Source organism: Sinohyriopsis cumingii, chromosome 9, assembly GCF_028554795.1.
Source record: "Sinohyriopsis cumingii isolate HCF-2022 chromosome 9, ASM2855479v2, whole genome shotgun sequence".
NCBI lineage: Eukaryota > Metazoa > Mollusca > Bivalvia > Unionida > Unionidae > Sinohyriopsis > Sinohyriopsis cumingii.
Window position 1 is genome coordinate 79,654,144 of NC_142969.1, and position 23,936 is coordinate 79,678,079.

Below are 23,936 nucleotides of genomic sequence, written 5' to 3' on the forward strand. Positions count from 1 at the left end.
GCTACAATACGCCTATCGGAATGTGAAGAGTATCGCGCTATGTTATTGTTCGCCAATTTTGGTTTCCGCACATCAGTGTAGGAGTTTTAGGTTCAGTTTAACGACTTTTACCAAACGTTGTTGGTGACTCAGTCATATGGTTTGAAAGAATACCATCAATTATATGGTCAAAAGATCAAGCTCAGTTTCTCTGACTGAAAGAGGAAAATTAGTTTCTACACAAAATAGGCTGTTCAAGAAAAACGTACATTGTCGAAACGTTCCGGATGACTTACACTTGAGAAATGAAGAAAGCTAGAGGATACTGGATCCAAATACAAAGTTCATGATCACAGTGTGTCACAGAAGAAAACTAGTTTTACACAACATCTCAAGTTTAAGCCACGTACCTACACTAAACATTGTGGGTAACTTAAACTTGAGCTGCGAAATAAGCGTGTTTAATGTTTTGGGGACAAGCAGTGCAATTTTAAAGTCACTGCAAATGAGAGGAAAGTGTGTTTTGTGATTTAGATTTTTAACTTAGCTTTAACGCTTTTTCAGTCATATCGCTACGATATATGCAGTTTGGGTTGGTTTATCAAAGAAAAGTACCTTGCAAATTCTATTTTATGCATTTTTGGGGATCATATTTGAAACTTTAAATTAAGGCATCTAATACTTTTCATAGTTGGAATCATCAAAAAGGCAAAGAGAAAATATTTCAATCATATATATTTACACTGGTAGTACAAATCCTGGAATCAGTATAATTACTGCATCCCATCTTCATGTTGTCCTTAAATACAACAATTTGTTGCATTAAGTAAAGCTTTTAGTAAGCCAGAGAAGACAACTGAAGATCATAAAACCAATTTGATACAGATGTGGAAATATATATCAACGATGACTTAAGTCAACTTTTCACTGATGTAAAATGTATCCACCATAACTTATATTTCAAGTGCTATTTTAATAATACAAAGTGTGTTAAGAAAAAACCTACTGTAATACTATTGTTGTCTCACTATGATTTCGCATGCGTTGTTCTCTATTGCATCATCATTTATTAAGTTCTTTATTTATTGTGAATGGGCAGACTACTCCATCAGACAAGGAGTCGATCACTCTACTTGACCATGAATTACAATACTCGGACCGAAAACTCGAATCGCACTGTACTATATAGTGACTATCAATCAGAAAGAAAATTGTTTGTTATTTGAATAATACGAAACTGGTGTTTTGAGCTTGAACACGTGTTAGATCATATTAGATTGAAACATATTTCAATGAAAATAGCTTGACTTTTCACAAGTTCAACAGTTTAGCAATGTTTGTGGTTAAAATATATAAAGTAGATTTACATTTCAGCAGCATATATTGACAAAATAAACACAATATAATGCCAGTGATATTAAACATCAGAACACTGTCTTCGATCAAAGATATGACAGTAGTAATCTCTATGCAATGAGAAGCCCGTCATTAAACAAGATTTAAGTCCTGGTTGGCTTGATAAAAGAGTCATGTGAGTGTATGGCCAAGCATTCTGAAATGGTGTCACATTAAGTATCATATTTGCAAAGCGACAGTTTTCTATAGACGATGCAGAAAAAGTGCATCACCATATGAAATGGTAGAGTCTCAGGAACAGCGGAATCAATATAACTTCTTTTAACGAGAATAATCCAAGTTTGCTGAACAATTTAAACAAGGTAGAAAACAACTAAGTGAACACAAATGGTAACCATATATATTACGCGCAGGGTGACATCGGTCAAAATTGAATTTGTGATCAGAAAATGAGCACGGTGGCCAACGTGACCATCAGCTTCAATCAAAGCAGATCAAAGTGGTAGACAACAATGCTTCTTCAACATCATCCAAAAGTTCTTTTTAAATATTATCTGCATTGATTACCGTTTTCGAAATTGTTAAAAACTAAAACATTTTTGCTGGAATCCTGCAGACAGAAGCATAATATAGCGCTAATATCTAATACGACTCAGTCATCTGATACATTAAAATAAAGTTACAGTACAATTGGAATTCAACTCGAAAATTAATTAAAGCTGTCGGTTATCTTGCCTCCATTTAATTTATTATTGCCACATCAGTGGTCATCTTGCAAATGTTCTTATTGCTACTCAATCTGATCAAACTTCTGTCACTGTCAGGTTGGTTTCAAATAAAAATGGATCTGATTCTGGTCAGGCAAGGCTACGACACACTAGTACATTTTCAATAGTTAGTTAATGAAAATAGATCGAGGACAGAGGGCAATTGGCATGTGCTGCGTGAAAAGGGTTGGTAATTGCTTACATATAGTGATAGTATAGGATTTGTTTTAAAGTCCATTCATAATATGCTCTAACAAAAACAAACAAAAACAAAAGAGAGAAGAAAAAGTAATTTTTTTCGAACATTTCGACAATGTACAGACTTCATTTACCATTCACAGGAAGATTAACTGCACCTAACTATAAAGCTACTTTTCGAACTTTTTGACAATATAAAGACTTCATTATTTACCATTCACGAGAAGATTATCTGTCAAGATGGCCTCTATCGCTTAACCGGCTTGAAGCAGCTGTTCTGTTTTTTTTTATGTCGTTTTTCATGATATATTTACTTGTTGTCTGTCTTCGTCTACGTCATTGTGTTCATCATGCATTGGCTGTTCAGTTGTGTGTGTTTCTTCATCTCGTTGTTTTGGAAACGAGAACAATTAGACTTTTTCTCAGCTGTCTTGCTCCCCTGCTACAACTTCTTTTGTTGTTGAACAAACCGCCATCACGTGATACTCTCCAGTCAACCCGTTTATGCTATGATGGACCCTCATCAATTGCTTTAAATGACCACTCATTGGCTCTCCACACTATATTGTGCTCCAGACTAAACTAACTGGGACTACATTCATCATTACTTAAATGTAAACAGAAGCGAAAAAAGAAACGTTGTTTCAAAGCTGGCCGAAGTAGAACAGGAACCAGAATTCCATTTATTTCCCTTATGCCCTTTCCGGCTCAAATAATTAAGATTTCGACCGCTAATTGAGATAATCTAATTCAAATCCCTATTAAATCGTAAACCTTTGTGTCAACTATCTAAGATATACCTCTGCGTATTGCATTATTTAATGCCCAATCAGTAGGACCACCGAAAAAGCGCACATAAATAGTTAATTTTATCAACAATCAGAATATCGACGTCTTTTTCCTGACAGAAACATGGCTAAAACATTAGGCGACGAGCCCAAGTGCGCCGATCTAGCAGCCACCGGTTATTCCATCAAGTCTTTTCCCCGCCATTCTCGCGGAGGTGGAATTGCTGTCATCACAAAAACTCCATGATTAAACGTCTTAACCACACCATAACTTTCCATTTCTACCACACATCGTTTGAACTAGTCCAAACCACACTCAGACTGGAACAAAGGTAAGTTCATTTGTTCTGCCTATAGTGCCCTTCTTCTAGTAGAAAAAATAAGCTGACTGAATATCTTTTTGGAGCAGTTTCTGAATCTCCTGGAGTATGGAAATTCGATAGGTGGCAACCTGATTATTCTTGGAGATTTCAAATGTCACTTTGACTGTCCCGGAAATCAAACACACCAAAATTCATAGATTCCATTAACGTTTTCAACCTCAAACAGTCAGTTATCCTACCCACCCATAAACAAGGTCACATTTGAGACTGGATTTTTCATTGACCTGATGATAATATTCTACGGTCCTCTCTGGTATCCCACGGAATTGCATCAGATCACCACTGCATTATATGCCATCTTGACGTATCAGTCCCTAACCCTCCACCTTTATTTGCTACTAAGAGAAACCTCCGTACGATAAATAGAACTAATGCTTGACATACAAGCAAACCTAACAACGTGCTTACCTCCTACAGCAGAACAACCTGAAAACTGCCTGCGTTCATTGCTCGACAAATATGCTCCAGCCACCAAGTGCAGAGTATCAATTCAAAAGTGTTCTTTGTGGTATAGCAGCGTTAAGGACCAGCTTTGTACTGATAAAAGAAATCGCCGTAAAGCTGAGAGGCTTTGGCTTTCCGCTAGACTCACTTTCATTAGCAAATCTATGAAGCCGATAAAATGAACGTCACAAACGTAGTCCATGCAGCGAAATCAGCCAACTACAGTACTAAGATTGTGGAAAGTTCCAGCTGTAAAGAGCTCTTCGAGATTAATAACGAGCTAATGTCAAGGAACAAATATACAATACTTCCAACTACCTTCTCTCTCGTCGACCTTCCGGACCTGTTTGCAAATTTCTTCCGTGACAAAGTACAAACCATTAGAGGTAAGCTTGAGAACACACTTTCAATTGACTTGTCATCACCATACAGTTGGGATACAGACTTTCAGCGGCAACCATTAGCAGCATTTGAACCTGTCTCTATGGATTTCGTACGTACAATCCTGATGAAGAGTTACAAAGTCATGCGAACTTGATCCAATTCCAACATCACTGCTGCTTGAGTGCTTAGATCCAGTATTGCCTTCACTAACTGATGTTATTAATACATGTCTCTCATCTGGGCAATTCACATCATTTTTCAAAACTGCCATTGTAAAGCCTCTGCTGAAGAAACCAACACTCGACAATAACGATTTAAAGAACTACCGCCCAGTTTCTAGTCTCCAATTCATATCAAAACTCTTAGAAAAGGTTGTTCTATCCCAGCTTGCATCTCATCTGAATTCAAAGAGTCTTTTAAGCAATGTATAATCTGCATATCGCCCTTGCCACATTATTGAAACTACTCTTCTAAAAGTCGTTAATGACATTCCCTCTGCTTTGGACAGCGGAAAGATTACAGTCATCACCCTCCTTGATTTGTTCGCAGCATTTGACACAATAGACCATGATATATTACTTCACCGTCTCCAGCATGTACTTGGCATGTATTTGGCATTCATGTCACAGCCTTACTGTGGTTCAAGTCATACCTGGTCAACAGGACATAAATTGTGTCTGCAAATGTAATACACTCCAGCCCAGTTAATGTATGTTGTTGTGTTCCACAGGGGTTTGTTCTTGGACCTGTTCTCTTCATTCTATACACTCAGCCACTCTCAAGTGACATAGATCACCACCCAGTGTCTCACAAATTGTACGATGACGACACCCGAATATATAAATCTAGCCACCCAACTGAAGTTGATGCTACCATCCAAGGTGTAGAGATGTGCATTTCTGATGTGAGGTCATGAATGATATGTAACAAGCTGTCGATGAATGATGATAAAACTGAGGCCATTCTGATCACAACACAAAGACTTTATCATTCACATCCTTTACCTCAAACAATAAATATCAGCAACACCAACATTAAATTCACACAGCCAGAACGTCTTACTCTGGACAGTACTATCACACTGCACCAACATGTCATGAACATATGCAAGGCTGCATATCTTGAGCTGAGACGCATCAGCTCCATTCGCAAATATCTTTCAGTTGATGCCACTAAAACACTTGTGTGTTTATTAGTACATTCAAGACTGGACTATTGTAACTCAATTCTGTCTGTTGCATCTCAATATCTACCTCAGAAACTTCAAAAAGTTCAAAACACAGCTGTTTGGATCATACTTTAGAGTACCACGATCAGAGCACACATATCCTCTGCTCTGTACCCTACACTGGCTATCCATTCGATCCAGAATCAAACATAACATTTGTTCTTTGTGCTACGTTTCACTGACGGTCTCCAGTCGAACATATCTATCCGACCTCACCCATGTGTACACTCCTCTTCTGACAATTTTATACTCATTATTCCCACTACGAAAACGAAGTCATATGGAAAACGTTCTTTTGCATACTAGAACCAAGCAACGTGGAATAAATTGCCCACTGAACTTAGAAACAAAGACACAGTAATCTCATTCAAGAGTGCTCTTAAAACTCAATTATTTCGACTGCAAGAACACTCTTAAGGACCTAATACTATTTCTTTAAATATTTTCAGCATATTTTGTATGTTTTCTAATTTCATGGGGTTTTTTTTTGTAATAGTATCATTATATATGTTGTTTTATGTTATAGGTGTCTAATTTGTAAAGCGCTTAGAGCTTCTAAAGATATACGCTATACCACGTCCTCATTGTTATTATTATTATTGTTGTTGTTGTTGTTGTTGTTGTTATTATTATTATTATTAGTATCTGGACCCAACTATAAATTTACTTTTCAAACGTTTTGACAAAGTACAGACTTCATTTACCATTCACAGGAAGATTAACTGCATCCAAATATAAATTTACTTTTCGAACTGTTTGACAATATACAGACTTCATTACCATTCACAGGAAGATTAATTAAGATTGATACAGTTTATTGAAACCCCAATTGGTGTCGGTTACGAATTTAATTTGCATATCAGCGTTTTGAGTGATTATAAACATGAAACCAACTTCATAATTACTTTCCGAACGATTGACAGGCTGGGTTTTAACAGGTGTCTTAATCTTCATGCAGTCAGTATCGTACTGTGTTTGATGTCAGCGAGAAATTGTGCAGGTAAAATCATTAATTTCACCTTTATAATAAAAACGTTAAATCAAGTACAATTTTCAAAAACAGAACATTTCGCAGATAACTATTTCGACAAAATATATTTTCAACATTCTCGCGTTAAAAATAACTGACATATTCAATGGTTGATTTGAAATAATCACATGTGCTCTATTGCTATCTTTACTCCTTCATCTTTGTCAAATTTAATTTTTTTAAATTTAATCAGATATGAAAATAATTGAAGGGAAAACTGTGTTATTTTTATGCCAACACCAATTCCTTTTAAAGATATGTTGCATATAATTTATGTGATATTTAATTTGTCGTGAGAAGATAGAAATCACAAATGTGATGAACAGAAACGTTTGCCATTGCACCATGAATAGAACCACTCCATCCTGAATCTTGAATTTTTTTGTCAGTCTTAATTCCTTTGAAATAATCTCTTATATATGTCTACTTAAGCTTTTCTTTCGTCAAAAATCAAACTCTTTCCTTGTGTTCTAGCAAACACTGACAAGAAAAAATTCGTGGAAGAATTGAAATCTCTGATCAAGCTGTGTACTTGTGTTGCTGAATTTTTTTCTTCAGACCACTTCGGAAGGACTTTGAATCATTATAATCAAACTGTTTACATTACTCTGGCAAAGGTTTGTTAGGGCTCACGGGAAATAATGCGAAGAAAATGATGATAAAATTCTTTAATTAGACCCAGGCAAATGCTTGTCAGAGTACCCAGGGGGATATGAACCCTTGGAATCAAACGTTTTACTTATGCTGCTGTCAAACGTGTGTCAGGAGAGCAATCGGGCACCCTAGGAATCCAACTCTTTACTTGTGCTCCGGCAAATGTTTGTCAAAGCACTCGGGAAAGACTCAGAACCGTCCAAATCAAGCTCTTTATTTTTGTTCCGGCATCAGTTTGGTAATGTCAATGGCAAGATTATAAACTCTCGGATCTGAGTCTTGTTGCTGTTAAAGATGTAATGCCATCTTTCATTACGTGATAGGCTATACATTGCGGACAATATATATTTGTGGAGGAAGAGCCCGGGAAAACTCCGGGAAGAGCAACCGACATGCAGGTAACTACCGGCAATCTTTCTCACATACACGCATTTTCCAAGTCCTACACTCGAACCCACACAGACAGATGTAAGATGTCAGTGATCTGTCAAGGGGACCGCCTTACATTTACACGCGTGTGCTAAGCCTTTCCATGTACAATGTCACGTATGCAGGACATAATTAAATTCAGTCGGTGTGAATTTCAGTATGTAAATATGCAGGAATTAATGCTTATACTTTGATTATCGCGAATGAAAGTTCTAGTGTTGAGATGGATGGATGATGAACTGAGTCATTTATCTATAAGCATAGATTAGTCTGTCTGTGTTATATCTGTAATTTACATTTTATTTCAAAATTCATCTTCTGGTTATTATTTATGAGAAGAATTTTGCTTCTATCACAAAAATGAGTGATGAATAATTCATTTTGTCTTTCTCTCTTAATTAACCTTAGTAAGAATGGACTTAATATTTTGACCTGTATATATTTGCATGTTTTTGCATTCATTCCGAAATTTGGATGTTACCTAATTACATTACCTTGTTGGTCTCGATTACTATCTTTTTAACGTTGATATGTGTGAATCTACTCATTACGCTGTCATTTAAGCTTATGAAATTTTCAGTGGAAGTTTTGCTATTCTCAAGTTGCACCAGACTTCACAATGTGCGAATTTTAATTCAGTCCGCAGTTTTAGGTTTTGGTTTCCTCCACGAATTTAAGAACTTTAGCTTCAGCCCACTGACCTTTACCATACGTTGTTAGCGACTCTATCATAGGACTAGGAAGAAGTCAGTCGATTTGAGGGTAAAGGTTTCATGTTCAGCTGCACTGACTGAAAGCGAAAAAGAAAAGAGTTTACATACAAAATAGGCTGTTCAATAAAAATGTACATCGTTCTGAATGACTTGTTCCTACACATTAACTTTAATTCTGATTAGCACGCTTGGATCCATCCTTGTGTCATGCCTGTCCAAAGTGAATGCCATGGTAGCTGTAATTGAAATCTATCCTTGTGTCATGTCTGTCTAAAGCGAATGCTATTGTAGCTGTGATTGAAATCCATCCTTGTGTCATGCCTGTCCAAAGTAAATTTCGTGGTAGCTGTGATTGAAATCCATCCTTGTGTCATGCCTGTCCAAAGTGAATGCCATGGTAGCTGTGGTTGAAATCCATCCTTGTGTCATGCCTGTCCAAAGTTAATGCCATGGTAGCTGTGATTGAAATCCATCCTTGTGGCATGCCTGTCCAAAGTGAACACCATGGTAGCTGTGATTGAAATCCATCCTTGTGTCATGCCTGTCCAAAGTTAATGCCATAGTAGCTGTGATTGAAATCCATCCTTGTGTCATGCCTGTCCAAATTGAATGCCGTGGTAGCTGTGATTGAAATCCATCCTTGTGTCATGCCTGTCCAAAGTTAATGCCATGGTAGCTGTGATTGAAATCCATCCTTGTGTCATGACTGTCCAAAGTGAATGCCATGGTAGCTGTGATTGAAATCCATCCTTGTGTCATGCCTGTCCAAAGTTAATGCCATGGTAGCTGTGATTGAAATCCATCCTTGTGGCATGCCTGTCCAAAGTGAACACCATGGTAGCTGTGATTGAAATCCATCCTTGTGTCATGCCTGTCCAAAGTTAATGCCATAGTAGCTGTGATTGAAATCCATCCTTGTGTCATGCCTGTCCAAAGTTAATGCCATGGTAGCTGTGATTGAAATCCATCCTTGTGTCATGACTGTCCAAACTGAATGCCATGGTAGCTGTGATTGAAATCCATCCTTGTGGCATGCCCGTCTAAAGCGAATGCTATGGTAGCTGTGATTGAAATCCATCCTTGTGTCATGCCTGTCCAAAGTAAATTTCGTGGTAGCTGTGATTGAAATCCATCCTTGTGTCATGCCTGTCCAAAGTGAATGCCATGGTAGCTGTGGTTGAAATCCATCCTTGTGTCATGCCTGTCCAAAGTGAATGCCATGGTAGCTGTGATTGAAATCCATCCTTGTGGCATGCCTGTCCAAAGTGAATACCATGGCAGCTGTGATTGAAATTCATCCTCGTGTCATGCCTGTCCAAAGTTAATGCCACGGTAGCTGTGATTGAAATCCATCCTTGTGTCATGCCTGTCCAAAGTGAATGCCATGGTAGCTGTAATTGAAATCCATCCTTGTGTCATGCCTGTCCAAAGTTAATGCCATGGTAGATGTGATTGAAATCCATCCTTGTGTCATGCCTGTCCAAAGTGAATGCCATGGTAGCTGTGATTGAAATCCATCCTTGTGTCATGTCTGTCCAAAGTGAATGCCGTGGTAGCTGTGATTGAAATCCATCCTTGTGTCATGCTTGTCCAAAGTGAATGCCATGGTAGCTGTGATTGAAATCCATCCTTGTGTCATGCCTGCCCAAAGTGAATGCCATGGTAGCTGTAATTGAAATCCATCCTTGTGTCATGCCTGTCCAAAGTTAATGCCATGGTAGATGTGATTGAAATCCATCCTTGTGTCATGACTGTCCAAAGTGAATGCCATGGTAGCTGTAATTGAAATCCATCCTTGTGTCATGCCTGTCTAAAGTTAATGCCATAGTAGCTGTGATTGAAGTCCATCCTTGTGTCATGCCTGTCCAAAGTGAATGTCATAGTAGCTGTAATTGAAATCCATCCTTGTGTCATGCCTGTCTAAAGTAAATGTCCTGGTAGCTGTGATTGAAATCCATCCTTGTGTCCTGCCTTTCCAAAGTGAATGCCAAGGTAACTGTGATTGAAATCCATCCTTGTGGCATGCCTGTCCAAAGTAAATTTCGTGGTAGCTGTGATTGAAATCCATCCTTGTGTCATGCCTGTCCAAAGTGAATGTCATGGTAGCTGTGATTGAAATCCATCCTTGTAGTGTGCCTATCCAAAGTGAATGCCATGGTAGCTGTGATTGAAATCCATCCTTGTGGTATGCCTGTCCAAACTAAATTTCGTGGTAGCTGTGATTGAAATCCATCCTTGTGTCATGCCTGTTCAAAGTGAATGCCATGGTAGCTGTGATTGAAATCCATCCTTGTGGCATGCCTGTCCAAAGTGAATGCCATGGTAGCTGTGCTTAAAATCCATCCTTGTGGCATGCCTGTCCAAAGTGAATGTCATGGTAGCTGTGATTGAAATCCATCCTTGTAGCATGCCTGTCCAAAGTGAATGTCATGGTAGCTGTGATTGAAATCCATCCTTGTGTCATGCCTGTCCAAAGTGAATGCCATGGTAGCTGTGGTTGAAATCCATCCTTGTGTCATGCCTGTCCAAAGTTAATGCCATGGTAGCTGTGATTGAAATCCATCCTTGTGGCATGCCTGTCCAAAGTGAACACCATGGTAGCTGTGATTGAAATCCATCCTTGTGTCATGCCTGTCCAAAGTTAATGCCATAGTAGCTGTGATTGAAATCCATCCTTGTGTCATGCCTGTCCAAATTGAATGTCGTGGTAGCTGTGATTGAAATCCATCCTTGTGTCATGCCTGTCCAAAGTTAATGCCATGGTAGCTGTGATTGAAATCCATCCTTGTGTCATGCCTGTCCAAAGTGAATGCCATGGTAGCTGTGATTGAAATCCATCCTTGTGTCATGTCTGTCCAAAGTGAATGCCGTGGTAGCTGTGATTGAAATCCATCCTTGTGTCATGCTTGTCCAAAGTGAATGCCATGGTAGCTGTGATTGAAATCCATCCTTGTGTCATGCCTGCCCAAAGTGAATGCCATGGTAGCTGTAATTGAAATCCATCCTTGTGTCATGCCTGTCCAAAGTTAATGCCATGGTAGATGTGATTGAAATCCATCCTTGTGTCATGACTGTCCAAAGTGAATGCCATGGTAGCTGTAATTGAAATCCATCCTTGTGTCATGCCTGTCTAAAGTTAATGCCATAGTAGCTGTGATTGAAGTCCATCCTTGTGTCATGCCTGTCCAAAGTGAATGTCATAGTAGCTGTAATTGAAATCCATCCTTGTGTCATGCCTGTCTAAAGTAAATGTCCTGGTAGCTGTGATTGAAATCCATCCTTGTGTCCTGCCTTTCCAAAGTGAATGCCAAGGTAACTGTGATTGAAATCCATCCTTGTGGCACGCCTGTCCAAAGTAAATTTCGTGGTAGCTGTGATTGAAATCCATCCTTGTGTCATGCCTGTCCAAAGTGAATGTCATGGTAGCTGTGGTTGAAATCCATCCTTGTAGTGTGCCTATCCAAAGTGAATGCCATGGTAGCTGTGATTGAAATCCATCCTTGTGGTATGCCTGTCCAAACTAAATTTCGTGGTAGCTGTGACTGAAATCCATCCTTGTGTCATGCCTGTTCAAAGTGAATGCCATGGTAGCTGTGATTGAAATCCATCCTTGTGGCATGCCTGTCCAAAGTGAATGCCATGGTAGCTGTGCTTAAAATCCATCCTTGTGGCATGCCTGTCCAAAGTGAATGTCATGGTAGCTGTGATTGAAATCCATCCTTGTAGCATGCCTGTCCAAAGTGAATGTCATGGTAGCTGTGATTGAAATCCATCCTTGTGTCATGCCTGTCCAAAGTGAATGCCATGGTAGCTGTGGTTGAAATCCATCCTTGTGTCATGCCTGTCCAAAGTTAATGCCATGGTAGCTGTGATTGAAATCCATCCTTGTGGCATGCCTGTCCAAAGTGAACACCATGGTAGCTGTGATTGAAATCCATCCTTGTGTCATGCCTGTCCAAAGTTAATGCCATAGTAGCTGTGATTGAAATCCATCCTTGTGTCATGCCTGTCCAAATTGAATGCCGTGGTAGCTGTGATTGAAATCCATCCTTGTGTCATGCCTGTCCAAAGTGAATGTCATAGTAGCTGTAATTGAAATCCATCCTTGTGTCATGCCTGTCTAAAGTAAATGTCCTGGTAGCTGTGATTGAAATCCATCCTTGTGTCCTGCCTTTCCAAAGTGAATGCCAAGGTAACTGTGATTGAAATCCATCCTTGTGGCACGCCTGTCCAAAGTAAATTTCGTGGTAGCTGTGATTGAAATCCATCCTTGTGTCATGCCTGTCCAAAGTGAATGTCATGGTAGCTGTGGTTGAAATCCATCCTTGTAGTGTGCCTATCCAAAGTGAATGCCATGGTAGCTGTGATTGAAATCCATCCTTGTGGTATGCCTGTCCAAACTAAATTTCGTGGTAGCTGTGATTGAAATCCATCCTTGTGTCATGCCTGTTCAAAGTGAATGCCATGGTAGCTGTGATTGAAATCCATCCTTGTGGCATGCCTGTCCAAAGTGAATGCCATGGTAGCTGTGCTTAAAATCCATCCTTGTGGCATGCCTGTCCAAAGTGAATGTCATGGTAGCTGTGATTGAAATCCATCCTTGTAGCATGCCTGTCGAAAGTGAATGTCATGGTAGCTGTGATTGAAATCCATCCTTGTGTCATGCCTGTCCGAAGTGAATGTCGTGGCAGCTGTGATTGAAATCCATCCTTGTAGCATGCTTGTCCAAAGTGAATGCCATGGTAGCTGTGATCGAAATCCATCCTTGTAGCATGCCTGTCCAAAGTGAATGTCGTGATAGCTGTGATTGAAATCCATCCTTGTGGCATGCCTGTTCAAAGTGAATGCCATGGTAGCTGTGGTTGAAATCCATCTTTGTAGCATGCCTGTCCAAAGTCAATGCCATGGTAGCTGTGCTTGAAATCCATCCTTATAGCATGCCTGTCCAAAATCCATCCTTATAGCATGCCTGTCCAAAGTGAATGTCATGGTAGCTGTGATTGAAATCCATCCTTGTGGCATGCCTGCCCAAAGTGAATGCCATGGTAGCTCTGATTGAAATTGATCATTGTGTAACGCCTGTCCAAAGTAAATGTCGTGGTAGCTGTGATTGAAATCCATCCTTGTGGCATGCCTGTCCAAAGTCAATGCCATGGTAGCTGTGATTGAAATCCATCCTTGTAGCATCCCTGTCCAAAGTGAATGTCGTGGTAGCTGTGATTAAAATCCATCCTTGTAGCCCGCCTGTCCAAAGTGAATGCCATGGTATCTGTGATTGAAATCCATCCTTGTGGCACGCCTGTCTAAAGTAAATGTCGTGGTAGCTGTGATTGAAATCCATCCTTGTGGCATGCCTGTTCAAAGTGAATGCCATGGTAGCTGTGATTGAAATCCATCCTTGTAGCATGCCTGTCCAAAGTGAATGTCATAGTAGCTGTGATTGAAATCCATCCTTGTAGCATGCCTGTCCAAAGTGAATGCCATGGTAGCTGTGATTGAAATCCAACCTTTTGGCATGCCTGTCAAAAATAAATGTCGTGGTAGCTGTGATTGAAATCCATCCTTGTGGCATGCCTGTTCAAAGTGAATGCCATGGTAGCTGTGATTGAAATCCATCCTTGTAGCATGCCTGTCCAAAGTGAATGTCGTGGTAGCTGTGATTGAAATCCATCCTTGTAGCCCGCCTGTCCAAAGTGAATGCCATGGTAGCTGTGCTTGAAATCGATCATTGTGGCATGCCTGTCCAAAGTGAATGTCATTGTAGCTGTGATTGAAATCCATCCTTGTGGCATGCCTGTCCAAAGTGAATATCATGGTAGCTGTGGCATGCCAGTCCAAAGTAAATTTCGTGGTAGCTGTGATTGAAATCCATCCCTGTGGCATGCCTGTCCAAATTAAATGTCGTGGTAGCTGTGATTGAAATCCATCCTTGTGGCATGCCTGTCGAAAGTAAATTTCGTGGTAGCTGTTATTGAACTCCATACTTCTGGCATGCCTGCCTAAATTAAATATCCCGGTAGCTGTGATTGAAATCCATCATTGTGGCATGCCTGTCCAAAGTGAATGTCGTGGTAGCTGTGATTGAAATCCATCCTTGTTGCATGCCTGTCCAAAGTGAATTTTGTGGTAGCTGTGATTGAAATAATAAAATATTGGTTCTGCTTAACATATTAAACTTTAGACTACTTACATTGAGAAAATTCGATGGCACAATTGCATTATGTAAATAAGAATGGTGTTGATTGTTTAGTCAATATAAAAAAGTTCAGGTCACTGCAAATCTAAGGAAATATACAGTAATACAACTTAAAGTAACTGCCATGTTTATATGTGATTAATTCAAAGATTACGTGGACTTTGTAAACTAAATTAATTCTGAAGGACACAGTAACTAAGAATAATGACTTAATGTAAATGTATTTGTCGAAAATAGTTTTTAAAGGTGCACCCAAGTGCAAATTTACTTCATGAAACATTATGGCATTCTGTTTTATGCGTGTATGATATTTCTAATATTTATAGTATGTATTCGGCCAGAAAACATTTGACTTACTCTATTTACAGACATGTTTTGTTTTGGCACAGCCGGATATTTCCGATGGCTAAATTTGTTCTAGAAAAGAGGGTGCAGGGACTACATGATAAATTCCTAGCATTTAAATGATTACATTTCATGAATCTTAAAACGTTTTCCATGTCCATGCCCATGCCACACACTTCAGTTAAAAGGAACTTGACTACGTGTATGGATTTGTACGACTCTTAAGCTGACGATATATAGCTGACATACAGTCATTAACATCAGCCTGTATCACTGAGCATTGGGAACACAACCACAACAAACTGGAGGCCAGTATTAATATCAATCTGTACCAGTGAGCTATATTAACATAACCACAACAAACTGGAGTGGTAACCAAAAGAAAAAAGGCTATCGCAATACTTGTTGCAATAGGTTTCGTTGAAAAATCGCACTATTTATATATTGATTATATGCAGTGAATTTGTTTGGATGATGATGATGTTTATAGTGATGATAAATACAACATGAGAACAATGACAAAATAGAACTAGAACACCAGCAAGAAGAAGGAAGATGAAAAGGAAAACGATTAAGACGCTGCTGTTGTGCTTCTTTGTATCTGCTGAATATGTTATTCTTTTATAAGACATGTGATCTAGGCCATTTTCATACTCATACAATGTGATCTAGGCCATTTTCATACTCATACAATGTGATCTAGGAAATTTTCATACTCATACGATGTGATCTAGGCCATTTTCATATTCATACAATGTGATCTAGGCCATTTTCATACTCACAAAATATATAGCTGATCATTGAATTTTAATGTCTTTAAAGTTTTTGTATTTATTTTATCTTTTGAATTTAAAAAATTCTTTCTAGACAAACATATATAACACAAAATGTAAAAAATATAATATGCGAAAAATTATAATATTTTAAATACATATTTACAGCTGCTTGGTTCATCAAAGAGGTTTCTCAACTCCACTCAGTTACAAATTGCACTTGGGGATTTTAAAACATACTATCATCAAATAGGTGTTTCACTATTACACACGTTGTTTGATTCTTTTGAGATTAGACATATACGTGGAATCTTCATCCAGCGTCAAACTTCCCAATAATATTACCGAGTTAGGAGTGCAATTAACATATAAATAGCATGTTGAGATTTGTCACTGCATTTCAAATGCATGATTCCAACGTAACAGAAAACCGGAATACAAAAGTAATAACCTTACTAAATAGCAACACAGTATTAATGATACAGTCTATTTTTGTTATAGCCATATTAACACAATTGAATTAACATATGAGCTTGTTTATAAAATACAAAGTAATTTTAGGCATTTTTGAGCGGACATTTTGAGAGCTCAGTATTTTAAAGGCTATTAATTATGAAATCTAACAATTGTCTTCGCTTAAAAAATAAAAAGGCACAGAGGAAATATTCAAAGATATATTTAGACTGGTATAAAATCCTAGAACAGTATTATTTACTGCAACCCATCATCATGTGACTCTTCAATACCAAATTTTGCCTTATCAATAAAACGTTGTAGCAATTTTAAAGTCAACAAGGCACTTGGGGAACACAAAAAACCCCATAAAGAATAGGAACTATATCGAAGCGAGGACTTGATGTAAGTCTACTTTTCACTGATATAAGTATATTCACCATGACCTATATTTCCAGTTTCTCTTTTTGTAACGAAGCAATGTATACGCATTTTGGTGACTCGCTATGATTCCGGATGCCTTTTTTATCTGTATTACAACATCGTCATGCATTAATGGATGTATTTATTATATTTTGATACTTAATATTATTGTTGACGTTTTTTTCAGGCTTTTAGAATACAATGTGCGTCTCTCCCATATTCGGAGTCTGCATTTTCTGTCTTGTGTTGTTCCGCCATCTTCCATGTCTCCCAAGTGAAAATATAGAAGAGGGGTGGAGTATTCAATCAGACAAGGAGTCGATAACTCTACCTGACCATGCTGAGACAACTCAGGCCGAAAGCTTCAAACGGACTGTCATATATGGGGACTACCAGTCAGAAAGAAAAGCAATTTTAACTGAAAAAAGAAATTGGTTTGTTCTGAAGTTATTTGAAAAATACGGAACCGGTGAAACGCTTTCTTTTGAAGGCTTTGAGCACATGTTAGATCATATAAGATTGCAAAATATATATGTCCCTGAAAATAACATGACATCTGACAGTTTTAACAGTTTAGAAAAGTTTGTGTTAAAACATGAAAATCATACTCACTTTCCAGAAGCATCAGTTAAAAATAAATATAAAAGAGATGTATATGTTTCAACACATGTTTATGCCAATGGCACAGAACATCATAACACTACCTTCGTTCAAATTTATGACAGTACTAATCACTATGGCATCGTGGCTACCATCAATAAAGAAGATTCAAAAACTGATGATTTCGATAAAAGGAATTCTGATGGCATACTTCCAAGACATTCGGAGATGGTGCCACTTCCGGTACAATATTTACAAAGCCATCATTCCCCCATAAACCATACAGAACACGTTCAACACCCAAGTGAAATGGTATACAGTCTGACTCATGGGGGGATAAATACAACTTCTTTTAAAGAGACTAATCAGAGTGTGATAAACAATTCAACCAAGGCAGAACACGTGTATGATCATAGCATTGAAACAAATGAACACAAACATATGGAAGACAGCGACATGAACATAAACGGTAACAATGCATATTACATACAAAGAGACATCGGCCAAAATGCCATTCGTGATATGAGCAAAGAGTATAAGGGCTACCGTGATCTTCATCCTCAAACAAAGCACAGTAGAGCAATCGACGACGATGCCATTTCAAAACAGGTTTGTTAAGAATTAAAAAAGCATCTGACAATTCCTTGAACATCAATAATATCCTAAAACTTCTTTAGAAAAATGCCTAGCATTGAAAATCGTTTTTAAATTAAATTGTTTTTTGACTGAAATATATTTGCTGGACTCCTAAAAACAGGACCGTGATATTCTAATAGTTTCAAATAAGATTAAGTCAACTGATACAAGAAGAGGAGAAACGTTAAATTTGCATTCAGCTAGGAAATATCTGTGCTATCGTTTAGCTGGTTAATATATATATATATATATATATATATATATATATATATATATATATATATATATATATATATATATATATATATATATATATATATATATATATATATATATATCTGTGTGTGTGTGTGTTCTTATAAAATTGTATGTGCAATTATATATACAGCACATCAGAACAGTGCATCACAAAACGATAAAACGTTTTTTTTATGTGTGACTATGTGTATGGTTTTCTCTTAAACAAATTGACGCGTTTCAAAGAATTGTGTTAATTTTACTCAAATTTTATGTTTTGGTAGTTCACGCGAATAAATTGGTGATACTTTATTAGGTTGTATTATTTTATCAGGAATGTGAGATACTGAATGTGTCTTTCAAGACCTTGGCCATGGGAAAGGACAATGCCATATATATTTTATTCTTACATTTATCTTATTCTGCTTTACAGTGTCTTACGCCACATGATATTTGGAAAGCCTACACTTTTGGAGATGGGGAGGAAATAACAATGTCAGAATTTGTTGATCTTTGTCCAGCATTGCTATACGAGTTGGACAAGTGGAAATTACGGGATTCTTCCATGGCGACGTTGTTTGACCCTCTCGGTCATCAAACGAAGGATGACGAAGAATCTCCACATGAACATCACGAAGACATCACAAGACAGATTGATTACGAAATATCGGAAATTCCAGCCAAAGGTTTGCTTTATATCCTAAATAGAATACCTTCTCCTTATATATATATATTTATATTAAATACTCGCTCTGTCTCTACATGTCTGTCACTCTGTCTGTCTGCCTGTCTTTTCTGTCTGTCATTTATATATATATATATATATATATATATATATATATATATATATATATATATATATATATATATAGTTTATCAGGAATGTGCACAAAACGATATATATATATATATATATATATATATATATATATATATATATATATATATATACATACATATATGTGTGGTGGTAGAGTGGGGGCGTGGGTGTACATAAAAGAGATTAAAATAACCGTGTAATTTTCTTAGTTGAAGGGAATGAAGCCTCGCAAAAATAATGTGAATTATTTCACTATGGAAGAGCAAAGAAATATTAGATGGGCCAGATGTGATTTTTTTTTGAAAAAACCCAAATCACTTGATTTATTTTTGTGTAAAGATGTCTCTGGAAGAATGCATTTCTAAGCACCTTAGATTGCCCTTAAGTTGTTAAAGAAAGGGATCAATTGCCGAGAATTTTAGAAACTGGCATTTAATCGGTACAGTTACATGTATTTTAATCACAAGAACATATATATTTGAATAATAATCTGCATGTTACATAATTTATAAATTTGTACACACGTACACATACAGATACATAATACTAATACTACTACAACTAGTAATAATAATATGCATTTTTCAAATTGTTGCGCACTCTTGTAGGTGATATACTGAAGGTATTAGAATCCTTCATTCCATCCTTCAGAGCAACTGCAGAAGAAAGACTGCATCAAAGGTTACAAAACTTTAAAACGGCACTCATTAAATGTAAAGCAACATGCTATCTTAAAAGACGTTACTAGTATTGTATAATTTTATTCCCTTAACATCCAACAGCAACATACTTAGTAAAAGTTAATCTACCCCTATATATTACAATACCTAGTCTTGTACATCCAAAGAAGATTGGAACTCACTGCAAAGATGTGTTCATTGCGAAATGTAACATAAATGCATCAGTTATAAAAATGAACTTCAGACTAAGGAGACAAATATTTCTGAAAAATTCATGTGCTTTTATTTCAGTATTGGATTTCTGTTTCCTTTCCTTCGCTATAATTTTATATATCTGGTTGTCACTGCTGTTGCAACACTACAAATGAACGATACGCCGTAGAGCTAAGTCCTTGTTGGTTTTTCGAATAATGTAAACCCTTAAAGAATATGTATAAATTATGAGTGTGAAGCCAATGTAACGTGCGTCGTACGGATCCAGAACTCTTGCTGCTTTTAGCTTCATCATTGCCAAGATATATATATATATATATATATATATATATATATATATATATATATATATATATATATATATATATATATATATATATATTCACCATTGTATTTATTTCTTACAGTCTGGGGATTCAGCTGTTTTGCCGTTGTGATCATTTCCATTATCGGGTTGTTAGGTGTGGTTATAATCCCCATAGCCAACAAGATGATGTACAACCACCTGTTGAACTTCCTGGTGTCCTTAGCAATTGGAGCGCTCTCGGGTGATGCACTTCTTCATCTGTTACCCCATGTAAGCTATATGTCGTAAGCAATCGTTTTGTGTGTTAAATAAAAATATCGGCCATTGCTGTATTCCATGGGGAATTAATTATATGGCGCTCTTTTTTTCATTGCCATTATTTGTAAATCACTGTTAGTTCTACTAGACATTCTATTCGATTTTGGTGACTAAAACCAGCGCCAAATGTTCGCGGAGATAGTTAACTACTCCTGAAAGCATGAAATAATTCCGGTGTGCGTGGCTGAAACGGGGAAAATGAGAGCTGTACGACAAAAATCATACCATAACGTAGTTGTTTATTTCTCCATCTACAAGAAAACGAAACATATTTGTTTGCAGACCATAGATAATTGTCTTGCCTGTCCCGTACGTTGCCGTAACATGGTCGCAATTGGTATGATCTGTTGGCAAGCCGAGATTCATATGTCTTTCAGGAGACAACAAAGGAAACATTCGTAAGCATTCATCAGAACCGTGGCGCAAAATATTATACAAAATTTGTTAGAAAACACCATTGCATAAAGTAGGTCTCTCATATTTGTTCATGTTATGCCAATCTGCCATTTAATATGGCTAGAAGGAATTAAAATAGGAAAGACTTTCATCACTGACAGTTGTTCATATCTATTTCATCGTAACTAATGGCACGGCTCGGAAGAATGAAAAATTGTATGTTATGTTGTATGTTTGACGAGTCCGATCCTGGAGTATTATGATAAAGGGTTTTCAAAGCAGAAATGTATCGTTCAACATTGTGTCCTTTTTGATAAAATTCCATTCATTTCATAGGCATTCATTTTTTTGTGTTCATTCTGTGTTTCATTTGTAATCTGTTTTTGTTTCGCCTATAAATTGTTAGTGCACGTTTGTATTTGACTTGACCTTTTATGATTGTAGGCACTAAAAATAGCAGATGATGGTCACAGTCATGACGAGATGGACGGGCATGATATTGGGGGAGTCTTGAAAGGACTGTGTTGCTTGGGAAGCATATATTTCTTCTTCCTGGTAGAGAATGTTTTAACAATGCTAACTGGTTTCAAAAGACGGCAAAAGAAGAAAAAGGTTTGACATATAAAGTTGAGGTTCTCATATAGGACGTTATCCGCATCTCTGCAGAAAAGAATCTTTTGTAAAATACAGAAAACAAAAACAAAAAGCCATCAAAAATAACAAAGAAGAATAATACAGAGAAGCTACTAAATATAGTTTGAATAAATAAAAGATTTTGGTTAATAAGATATACAACGTGAAGAGGTGTTCTGTACTGCTCCTTTGTGTACAGTCTTACGTTGCATTGAAGTCATACTAATCTTTCATTGGTGTGTCTTTTGTTTTGTCCCTCAATACAAACATGCTGAGGAGGTGAATTACTGATGTCTTCTGTTTCCTCCATTAATCAGATTCAAAAAGGCAGAAGTGAAATTGTATTCAGAGTAGAAATAATAACATCACTTCATTTGTTTACACTTTTATTTATTTGTTCATTTATTTAGTTGGTACCTATTCTGTATATGCTACTCTGTTACAGGACAATTACCAATACCATGGTGCATCCTTGGGCAAGGAACTTCACTCCAATTACCTCAGTACTAATTAACCTGTTTTATTGCTGTACCGTAATGCACCAAAGCAAAACCAACAAACGTAGCAATATCACATGCAAAATTGATTAGTGAGGTGTCTTAGCAGGTAAATAAGAAATTCGGAAGTCTGTGTTAATTAGACATGTAACTGAATATTCACTGAATATGCCAACATTTAGTATCATTTAACTTCTTTCATCACCAAGGGGTGTAAGATCAAGGGTACAATACCCTTGGTGTCAGATCATGTGGCCAATTAATCCAAACAAAAACAACACGGCAACAAAACGTATGTGCCATATTTTTTTGTTTTACAGAGGTACATGATGCACAAATATGGGGAAAGGGAAACAATGTTTTAAATAAACTCTAATAACAGACGCCTCTATTTCTTTTACAGAGACAAAGGTTGTCAAGGGAAGATAATTTTGGTTGTCAATCACTACCTCAGGCTTTCGGCGAATTGTCTGCCGTGGCAGACAAAGGTTCATGCTTGAGCACTCAAGATACGTCAGGTACAGTCTGTAGAACATATCATGACATAATTTTAGTGTTATTGGTTAAGTTTTGGAATGGTTCACTGCATATATTAGGTACAAAAAGGAATGGTCCACTAGATATCATGGTATGATAAGGGTTTCATTCTTGTTTGTTAATTTCCTTTTACTTTGAAATAGGGCATATTCACTATAGTTATGATTCATCATGAAATAATACATTATGTCCTATCAGGATGGAAAAATATTAAATACATGCTTATAGTCTCACTATTGTAATAGCTGTCTATGACTTTGTATTTGCACTAGCCGTTGTCCATGACTTTGCATTTGCAATTGAAACAAACCTTGAATGGTTTGACTACCAGTCAGTTTATAAAATGGGAATAACCTAACATATATTATTTTTATCATTCTGAGCAACTTTAACCAGAGCCAAAACAGAAGTGGAAAAAGTACACTAAAGCTTATAGTTGGAAATTGTTCTATTTTTTCCTAATCATAAAACTCCGAGCGAGTGTACAAAAGTCAAGACGATGGGGATATATGACTAAATAGTGCAACATTGTGTTTGTACCAGGTCAATTCACCTGATATATTTTTAATATTAAAAAGCCTCACAACCATCAGCTTTTACATATGGATTAATTTTTCAGGCACTACACTCTAAAACAAAATTAGGTCAACATAACCTACTTTCCATGTGTGCATCGGGTTGACATTTGGAAATAAAGTTTCAGCTTTTATCTCTAACACTGTTTTTATAAACAAAAACCTAATGTTTTAGAATCTTGTGACCTGTTATATTCTTGATTGAATTAAAAACTGATATAAATGAAATCTTGAGACTGTTATTACTGCACGAAAATGTGCTCTGTTGATGCATCTTGGTGAGATGTAAATGGCATATCCCAAACATTATTACCATCTTTTGAAGCCTGGCAGACTTTTGAATGAACAATCATAGGAATAATAATATTATCCCGTCTACTAACACGTATGCTATCCGAGCTGAATCGACACAGTTGGTAAATGACTGATCACATCTACTGACATTGATGCTATCCTAGCTGAAGTTGACACAAAAATAAGTAAGAACTTTGTGTTGTGAAAGTGTGCGAGAGAGAGAGAGAGAGAGAGAGAGAGAGAGAGAGAGAGAGGGGTGGAGAATGAAGGTATCTATGTTTGTACATATCTATTGGAATATAATCTTTTACTGAAGAAATAAAATAAAACGTTTTGGTAACATATTAAGAAAACATATTCTGGCATTATTAAGCATTACTATAAAGGGAAATAAAATTGTGTCCATAATACCGCTTGCTGCTTGTTAATGACACCAGCACTTCCATTTTTAATTTTTTCTATCAATCTGTCAATTTGATTCTTCGTTTACTTTCAGATCAGAAATCCTCAAAGTCAAGTCACCAGAAACTTTATCCCGAGAGTAACAATGAAGAAGCTGTAATAATGTTGGACAAATCAGAATTCTCTCATTCTCATTCACATTCTCACAGTCACCGTGGCGACCAATTTCCGAGTTCAGTGGCAGCCAT

The 23,936-nt window shown here is 37.1% G+C and overlaps 1 protein-coding gene across 1 annotated transcript in view; it reads left to right on the plus strand.

Annotated features, from left to right (window-relative positions):
• Window positions 1–6,441: 6,441 nt before the first annotated feature.
• LOC149792090 (zinc transporter ZIP10-like) overlaps window positions 6,442–23,936 on the plus strand; it is a 21,013-nt gene continuing 3,518 nt past the window's right edge. The window contains exons 1-7 of the mRNA XM_089969527.1: window positions 6,442–6,527; window positions 16,731–17,752; window positions 18,450–18,702; window positions 20,137–20,306; window positions 21,195–21,362; window positions 22,284–22,398; window positions 23,783–23,920. Of these exons, the coding sequence (XP_089825653.1) occupies window positions 16,745–17,752; window positions 18,450–18,702; window positions 20,137–20,306; window positions 21,195–21,362; window positions 22,284–22,398; window positions 23,783–23,920 (1,852 nt within the window). The 5' untranslated portion in view covers window positions 6,442–6,527; window positions 16,731–16,744. The remainder of the gene's footprint in view (window positions 6,528–16,730; window positions 17,753–18,449; window positions 18,703–20,136; window positions 20,307–21,194; window positions 21,363–22,283; window positions 22,399–23,782; window positions 23,921–23,936) is intronic.